The sequence below is a fragment of the Protomyctophum bolini genome (genome assembly GCF_963924005.1).
Source record: "Protomyctophum bolini genome assembly, chromosome: 5".
Classification (NCBI taxonomy): domain Eukaryota; kingdom Metazoa; phylum Chordata; class Actinopteri; order Myctophiformes; family Myctophidae; genus Protomyctophum; species Protomyctophum bolini.
In genome coordinates this window covers 37,780,413-37,789,737 of record NC_137866.1, presented here as the reverse complement: position 1 = coordinate 37,789,737, position 9,325 = coordinate 37,780,413, and the positions used below count along the sequence as shown (strand labels likewise).

Below are 9,325 nucleotides of genomic sequence, written 5' to 3'. Positions count from 1 at the left end.
GGGTTGCTGTTTGAAATTGAGATGAACCATGCATGAACAGTTTGTGTGTGAAGCACAATACAATCAAAGCACTACTGTAACAATTCTTGCTCATTTTGTGATGTTACACGATTATTTAAAATGTAATCATTAGTAATGTTGTTTGGGAGAGGGAAGTCTGGAGCTCTCTGCTGGAGCTGCCCGATTCTGGATAGGCGGTTGAAGATGGATGGATGGATGGTTTTTGTTTATTTGATGGACCACACAAACTATCAAAATAAAAAATAAAAATCAGTTGATGGCAAAGCCGTTGTACAAACAATAGTGAAGTTTTAAAGGGCGCAATGCATGGCTTTTGATTCCGTCATATGGCAGCAAAGTCTATCTATGGGATTTTTGAGAGGTGCTAGCCCCTGCTGTGTGTACCCTACCCCATAGCAATGATTTGATTGGCTGAGCACCCCATAGCAATGGCTATGGCAATGGATTTGATTGGCTGAGCAAAGTACATATTGACAGTAAAGTGAAGTGAAGATGGAAAAGTGAGGATGCAAATTGTGATTGGCCAGAATGAGATGCATGCTGATGTATGATGATAAGAGCATCCCTCACTTCACACGGGGTGATTTTTAATGTTTTAGAGCACTTATGACATAAATAGTTTGCCTGCCAAGTATATGGACTTTAATGTTTGTTTAGGGCACTACAAGATGCCGTAAGACGTCATGTGGCTGATATAAATACAGTGGGCACCCCTCACTTCACACAAGTAGGTTACGACTCACCAGTTCTCCATTTCAACGGTAATCATTGATAGAGTGAAATGATAATGCAATGTCAGTTATGTCACAGGCTACATTATGGTGAGCCTGTGACATCAGTCATCCTTGATGATGTCATCAGTGATGTCAGTCGAGATTGTGCTTGACGGCTGCAGAAAGCCAACTGATACCAGTAGCAGGGCAGGCCTATCTTGGGGTTTGTTTATCCGTAAACCATGTCAAGCTTAACGTTAGGCAGCAGACTTCTGCGTTCCCTGTGTGGTACTCGACTCAACGGGACGTTTTTGAAAGAAGCCCTGTGTGTTCGCCAGAAGCACAGTAGCAGTGGGTCTGCAGACATCGACAATGACAGGCTGTATCCTGGTCACATCCCGACTAACCCCATCCAGAAAGCCTTGTTGGCAGTCGGATCAGGGGTGGCTGCACTGCAGAACCCATACAGACATGACATGGTGGCAGTGTTGGGAGAAACCACGGGACACCTAGCCCTAGTGAATCTCAGGGACAGGATGAGAAACGACCCAGAAGGCCACACTATCCTAACAGAGAGACCAAGGATCAGCCTGTCTACACTGGATCTGAGCAAGATGCTCTCAATGCCCCAAGGCTCTCTTGGAAGAGAATACGTTCGTTTTCTGGAGGATAATGGCGTAACCCCCGACTCCAGGGCAGATGTGAGATTTGTTGACAACGAGGAGCTGGCGTATGTTATGCAACGATATAGAGAAGTCCATGATTTGCTGCACACACTACTTGGAATGCCCGCTAACATGCTAGGTGAGGTAGCAGTGAAGTGGTTCGAAGCTGCTCAGACTGAGCTGCCAATGTGTGTTCTGGGAGCATTACTCGGCCCACTTCGGCTTGATACAACACATTTGCAGCTACTGGCGACATCGCTTGGTCCATGGGCTCTCCGGAACGGCCGCCAGGCCCGCTGTGTCCTCAACATTTATTATGAGAGACGGTGGGAACAGAATCTGGAAGATCTTAGACAAGAGCTCCATATTGAACCACTGCATCGTTCTCTCAGTGCTATCATCCAAAGGAAAAGGAGGAAGACTGAGTCAGGGATGACTTCCTGATGGAATTAAATCAAATGTGAGAAAAACAAAGCATGGTGTTGAGCTAGACATTTAGGATTGGTATTAGCAATGTTCAATGATATTTCCACATCATTTAGTTGAGTTTACAAATGGAACCATCTGGACCTATAAAAGGATTTACTGTACATAGAGGTTATGAGAGTGGATGTTGATTTTATAATATTTTGTGAATGGCCTTGCCTTTGGACAGGAAAAATCTCAATGAGTTAATTCAATGAACACATTGAGATTTTTATTTGTACGATGAGCCTGCTATTCATTACTTTTACACTCATCGTGAACCTATGTCAACAGATGTCTGGCCAGCATGTGTGTTCTATATGGAAAGAAGCAATACCATTGCCAAAAGACAAAAAAAGCAGCATTTTCACATTCTCTAATAGTAGGCCTACTGTATAAGTCTATAGCAGTACTCATCTGGTCATCACGTGTTCCACAGTCTGTAGTGGATCCATCTGTGAGAGCCCACTTCTGTAACACGTTACTTATAGTAACACGTTAGACTCAACACTGAATCTGTCCTGGCATAATCAATTCATTATGCATGAATTAAGTACATAATGTACAACAGCAGCAGAGAGAGCAGGTTGAGTGGGCCTTCATTCATTCCGATGGTCGTGGCTGCTCAGTGTGCAGAATGCAGGGAGCCCGTCAGCCTGTCATTGGGTGTCAGTGTCCAGTCGATAACATGTGAATACAAGACGCAGCCAATAGGTTGTGTTTGTTGTAACTGCAGTCCCGGCTTTCCAGACGGTGGCATATACCGTTTTCTGGGGCAAATAGTAGGCTATAAATCTTACTACATGCAGCTGTGTTTGATTAGCTCTGTAGCAGATTTGAACATGAAAATCACACTTGTGTGAAGTGACTGAGGGGTGCTCTGCCTCTTATCATCATACATCATCATACATCACATTCCGTACTCAGCCAATCAAATCATCACATTCCGTGCTACAGACAAACACACAAATCTGTGCAAAAAACAATGACACCTTCACACAGTCTGTCTGGAAATTCTGGCAAACCACTGGACCCTATAGTATATGTGGACCTTGCCCCTTTTGTGCCCATATATGGAGCTGAGTGATTCACAAATCGCTCAGCTCCATATATGGGCACAAAGGCGGGGACACACACACACAGACACACAGACAGACATGATCTGCTAGGTCTCATAGTAAGTGCTCACTGAATTCGCAATCACTGCGTTCGCAATTATGTACTTTTTTGTTGTGAATATATAACATCTGTGCGTGCGTGCGTTGCTCCAACTGCAATGACGTCATTGTGATGTCCACTCCAAGTTGGTATTTCAGAGAGACCGAAACAGGAACACAGCACACCCACGCTGTCTTTCCACAGTGACATGAATTGAAGGTGTAATCTACATTATAAGGGAATATTATTCTAATTCTAATTAATTCTAATTCTTATTAAACCAACTTGAACCGTCTAATTTCCTGTCTTGAGACTAATGGCTTCCCAGTTGCCTTTTTCAGAAGAGGACTTTTCCTGTCCTGTGTGTGTTGATGTATTTAAACATCCTGTCATCCTGTCATGTAGCCACAGCTTCTGTAAAGTGTGTCTGCAGGCATGGTGGAAAAATAAGGACATAAAAGAATGTCCCGTTTGTAAGAAAACGTCTTCAGTGGATGATCTACGCTGTAACCTGGCTCTGAAGAACCTGTGCGAGTCCTTCATGCAGCTGAAAACGGATTCCGAGAAGGAGTCATCACTGAAGATGGCAGCCGATGAATCACTTAAGATCTTACGGGACAAAGTGACGGTTTTGAATGATTTTAAAACAAACTTTGACAAAGCAGCAGAACACATCAAGGTCCAGACCCGGAACACAGAGATGCAGATTAAGAAACAGTTCAAGAAGCTGCAGCAGTTTCTGCAAGAGGAAGAGGAGGCTAGGATTCAATCACTGATGGAGGAAGAGTTGAAGAAGAGTCAGATGATGAAGGAGAATATTGAAGGTCTGAACAGAGAGATATCAACACTTTCAAACATAATCAGAGCCATGGAGGAGCAGCTGAGGGCTGAGCACCTCACACAGAACCACAAGGGTTCTGTGGAAAGAGTCCAGTCCACATGGCAGGACCCACAGCTGGTCTCCGGGGCGCTGATAGACGTGGCCAAACACCTTGGAAACCTGTCCTTCAGCGTCTGGGACAAGATGAAGGACATTGTCTCCTACACTCCCGTGATCCTGGACCCCAACACTGCCCACCCAGTATACATGCTGTCTGGCGATCTGACGTGCGTGGGACGGGGAGCGAGACAGCAGCTTCCTGACAACCCGGAGAGGTTTGATTGCTACATCAATGTCGTGGGTTCCGAGGGCTTCAATTTGGGGAGTCACAGCTGGGACGTTGAGGTGGGAGACAACGCATATTGGCACGTAGGTGTTATACCAGAGTCCTTCCACAGGAAGGGAGTTAGAGGCGGCCAATTCTGGAGATTAGAGTTCTGCGACGGTAGATACACTGCTTACACAACACCACCGGTGGCCACCGCCGTTCTCTCTGTGAAACAGAAGCCCTGGAGCATCAGGGTCCAGCTGGACTGGAGCAGAGGACAGCTGTCCTTCTCGGATCCCGATACTAACACACACCTGCACACCTTCACACACACATTCAAAGACACACTCTTTCCATACTTTTATACCGGTCATACTCTCCCTTTGAAGGTGTTAACAAAGAAGATCAGTGTAATAAAAAGAGGATGATGACCATTCGACTTTCTACAAATCTAGGGAATACTACTAGATTTTAGGAAATAAATATGATGTGTTCTAGGACAGTCAACGTTATAAGTACCATGGCATCGGATACCCGGTGGTTCTCATCCTGTGGGTCAGGAGGACCCCGGGGGGGCGGAGTAACAATTTAACGTTTTAATACCACAAAAAAATTAAAAGAATCACACCCAACCAATCAAATCATCACAAATATCATTCTGGTCATTCACAATTTGCGTCTTCACTTTTCTGTCCTCACTTTTGTCTTCAATGTTTGTGTTTACGCAAACACAAAAAGTTGGACAAAAAAATATAAAATTAACTCTGTCGAGCTGCCAACTTGCGCCTTGCACGCCAGTAGGCCATACATGGCCAATTGGCCATGTATGGCCTACTGGTGCACAAGGCCATGTATGGCCTACTTGTGCGCAAGCAGAGCTTACTATCTAACTAATGTCTAATACAACTGCTGTTCTAAATCCTTTAGAGCCGTTATTGACCTCATACATACATACAATACAATACAATACATACGTACATACATACATACAAGCCTAACTTGGACTCAGGGGGGTGGACGCCTCTGCCTTGCATAGTCCCCAGGGAATAGGCATTTTGCCCTTCACTGGTAACCCTATCTTGGAGTATTTTTAAATAAATTAAGGTATGGTGGGCTGGGCTTTTTACAAAAAAGCTCCCCTTTTAAATACTACACACATACATACATACATACATATCTACATGCATACATTTCAGAAGTTTTAGCTGTTTTTAAGGACCCACTTTTAGGCCAGTGCACCAGAGCAAGCTCTTGGTGCACTTTTTTTAAACCCTACCAATTTTAACCAAATACATACATACTGTACATACATACATACCCAGCCGATTGCCAAACGTACGTAGTTACGTCATCAAGAATGGTGTTCCCTTATCGGCTGGTGGAGTACACCGACATACATACCCAGCCGATCGCAGTACTTGCACGCTCTGCTAGCGCAAGTAATAACAAGTATAATACAATACAAATGGCATGTGTGAAGTGAGGGGCTATCTTATCATCGTACATATGGAGGGCCAAAACTGCCATATCTAAAAAAATTATAAAAACACATTTCTGGTGCGTTCCTCCCTCACGGAGAGGGGTGTTAGTTATAGAATTCTAAATAATATATATGATCACATTTAGAATTAAATTACAATAGGTTGGGACAGAGTACATATTCTTTGCTGTCGGTTTAGGGTTAGTTGAGATGAATAGTTTGACTTATGGATGGGTTTGTGAAAGAGTCCTACTAATGATCCATAGGTTAGAGGCCATGACACAAGCAAAGCAACATTAGAAGGTGTAGAAATTAATCAAGACTGATCATATTTATCCCCTAAAACAAGGGTTCCCAAACAGGCTGTAACCTTTGAATTTGTATTGTCTCCGCCAGGCCAAAAGCATGGCCAAGACTATGTATTGTCCCGTCTGTCCATTCACATTGGCCTATTACATTTTGTCCGATATTATATTAGTCTACAGATTTTATCCAAACATCACGCAAATCGGTATAATTGCGAACGCAGTGAGCACTTACTATGAGACCTAGCAGATCATGTCTGTCTGTGTGTCTGTCTGTCTGTGTGTGTGTCTGTCCCGCTATCCAAATATGGAGTGTGTTGCATCAGCAATCACTCAGCTCCATATATGGGCACAAAAGGGGCCAGGTCCACTCAGCTCCATATATGGGCACAAAAGGGGCCAGGTCCACATATACAGTAACAGCGGGACAGACACACAGACAGACAGACATGATCTGCAGGGTCTCAGCTGCGTTCGCTTCCCGCGTTTGAGCGTCTTACTGGTTTCTATAGTCATGTGATCGAGATGGATCTGTCCGATGTTTTATAGTACATCCCGATTCACTGGGACTGAAACAGTGCTGGCCCACAATAACCTGACATATTATAACGCCACCAGGAGGCCACAATAACCTACTGTACCTAACCTATACCTTTTTAAATATACTTTAAATATGCACTAATAAATCAAGTGTTTGCGTGTGACAATAGTGACAATACGTTCATATCGGATAAAGGGAATCAAACTAACAAAGTTTACTTCCCTGTTCAGCCCCTCACAACGACCGTGGAAGGGCAAGGGGGCCTACTGGACTACCTCAGTATCAAGAGGAGCAGTTTCCACCCGACAGCCATCATATTGCTCTAGCATGGCATGAGTCTGCTCAGCGGCCTGATGACCTTAGACCTTCTGGAAATAATATAAGAGAAAATCAACAGCTTCACTGTTTGTGAAACAAGCTTCTAAATGACCTGAAACCCTTTCATTGTACTTTTTGCTAAAAGCCACCATTCACCATTTTGAATTATATGAAAAACAGCTCAAATCTATCTCCTTCCGGGAACTTCCGGGAAAAAGCACAAAACGTGCTACACGTGAACTTTGGATCAATATCTAAAATCGTTTTTAGGTTTTAAAATTAAGCTTTTATGAGCCTGCACGTGCCTGCACGTACGTACAAACACACACACACACACACACACACACACACACACAGATCTGTGATCTGGATGGAGTGTATGGTGGTAGAAACTAAAGTATGTAGTCACTACGACCACAAATGTCCCAAGAAACTAGCCTAGCCACCGGAGTCTCCTGCACTCTGAGGGGAAAGTACAGCTGAATTCTTTGTTTTGATTAACCGTTCCATTATCGTGGTTTAAGCACGGCTAGAAAGTTGTTTCAACCAATCAGATTGCTTCCTCAAAACGACCTGTTGTATAATATATCTTTGTCTTTCACATTAAGAAGAACAGTTGCAATCAAGTTTAGCAAGGATATATTTCTATACTCGCAGCTTTAACAAACAGGACATATAAAAGTGGAGCTGCTTAGTAAATGTCTTTGGCCGTGACACTGGTGGCTGTGGTTTTCTTTCTTTCTTTTTTCTTTTTACACCTTTGCAACTCACTGCTCTGTTGCCACGGCAACCTCTAGTTAGGCTAGAAACGTGTGTTATTTATTTTTTCCTCCTGGTTTCTGTTTTTTTTTTCTTCCTACGGCTTAGCTCTAATTACATCAACCCACACACAGTTAGACAAGCGGGGTGAAAGCCTCCCTCCTCTACTCCCACGGGGTCCTTCCTGTCTATCTTAAGACTCATTTACAACATTAGTAACAAACTAATCACTGACATAATTAAGTGTTTGATCGCTACATCAAGGAACACGGTCTTAGAAGCCTAGTTATACACTCTGCAGCATGCGATATGCAGCACTAACTTGAGCGTGGAGGCTATATTTAATCACTTAACCACCAAAATGTTCTACATTATTTCCAAAATACTGTAGCTGATGCACAATGTGTACCATATACCATTATGTTATACCACTATGTCCATTCTGTAGATAGTGTTCATGCCAACCAACATCCCAGTAAGAATATGAACTGTTAACTAAAGTTTACTTCATACTCAGTAGAAAGGAATACAGTACATTACAAGAATGCTTGCCCCAATTAATACGCTCGCCTCGGGTCAAATCTGACGACCTCAGGTCACCATCAGGTATTCCTAAACGCAACCTCATCTAAACTATGCCTAAACGTAACCTCAGAATCGTAACCTAACAAATACAAGAATCGCTATAGGGCGAGTGGTCGGGGAAAAAATTGTGTTTAGGTGGATCAAACCGGTTACCGTTTTTAGCACAACCACATTGTTTGCCGTCAAGATCGGTTCTTGTTGGAAAGTGACAAGTATGCTAAATCAGAAATCTGGAACTTATTTTAATGAATAAAACTCTTTGAACGAATTGGTATGGCAGAGTATGTTAATACAATCTAATCTACTGTGGTTTAAGCCAGTCTCATTATCAATTCAGTGGGCAATACTTACTTGATAACCCTTCCTTCCACAGGAGTAGATCTTTCACATTTATCACACATTTTGTAATTTTCACCTACAGTAGGCCTATACGTGATAAGTGAATAGGTAACAATTTAATTAATACTTATCACCATGAAACTTCCCCAGTTAATTACTTATAAGGCAATGATTTATTGTATTACACATTTTCCGAAATTGTACATTTAATTATGCAAATGCATTATGTAGGAAAATACGCAACAAATAGAAAATATGAAAAAGCTACTACTGTGGAATCGTTATCATATTAATTTACTTATATTGACAATTTAATATAGGTATGGTTTTGCTTTTGCCCACTCAATTCATAACGTTCCAATTTTGGAGGTCTGTCTTATGGACTATAAACTGGTTCTGAACTCAACCGGTTCCAAACCGGTGGAGAAGGGGTTTTAGTGTCAGGGAGGAGTCAGGACACCTGCTGGGTCTGAGTGTCAGGGAGGACACCTATTTGCTGATAAGTACAGTAGGCTACAGTACGTAGTACCATCTGAAGCTTAAGCGGAATGCATAATCTAACCACCGCAGTGCTTAGTAAAAACAGAGAGATGTGCTGCTGGGGTGAGCCGCAGTGAGTCATTTATCACCACGGCTCATGTTGTAGTTTTCCCAAACACTGCGATGAATAGGTTATCACCTAAAAACTGGAGTGCCTCCCCTGTCCAAGTGGGGATTCCCTCGTATCAAGCGTTGGTGTTTGGTCTCACACGGGAGTCCCAGCCTCCAATCCGGGGCAGGAGGCTACAAAACGTACGGATTGCAGCTTTAAGCCTCTATTGGTAGATT

The 9,325-nt window shown here is 43.1% G+C and overlaps 2 protein-coding genes across 2 annotated transcripts; both read left to right on the top strand.

Moving 5' to 3' along the window:
* Positions 1 to 976: 976 nt before the first annotated feature.
* Positions 977 to 1,843, top strand: LOC308315985 (ubiquinone biosynthesis protein COQ4 homolog, mitochondrial-like; the record flags this gene model as incomplete). The annotated part of the gene is made up of 1 exon (XM_080764277.1): positions 977 to 1,843. The coding sequence occupies one exon, from the start codon at positions 977 to 979 to the stop codon at positions 1,841 to 1,843; it is 867 nt and encodes a 288-aa protein (XP_080620403.1).
* A 1,720-nt stretch (positions 1,844 to 3,563) lies between these two features.
* Positions 3,564 to 4,598, top strand: LOC308315973 (E3 ubiquitin-protein ligase TRIM35-like; the record flags this gene model as incomplete). Its single annotated transcript, XM_080764252.1, has 1 exon — positions 3,564 to 4,598. The coding sequence occupies one exon, from the start codon at positions 3,564 to 3,566 to the stop codon at positions 4,596 to 4,598; it is 1,035 nt and encodes a 344-aa protein (XP_080620378.1).
* Positions 4,599 to 9,325: the final 4,727 nt, after the last annotated feature.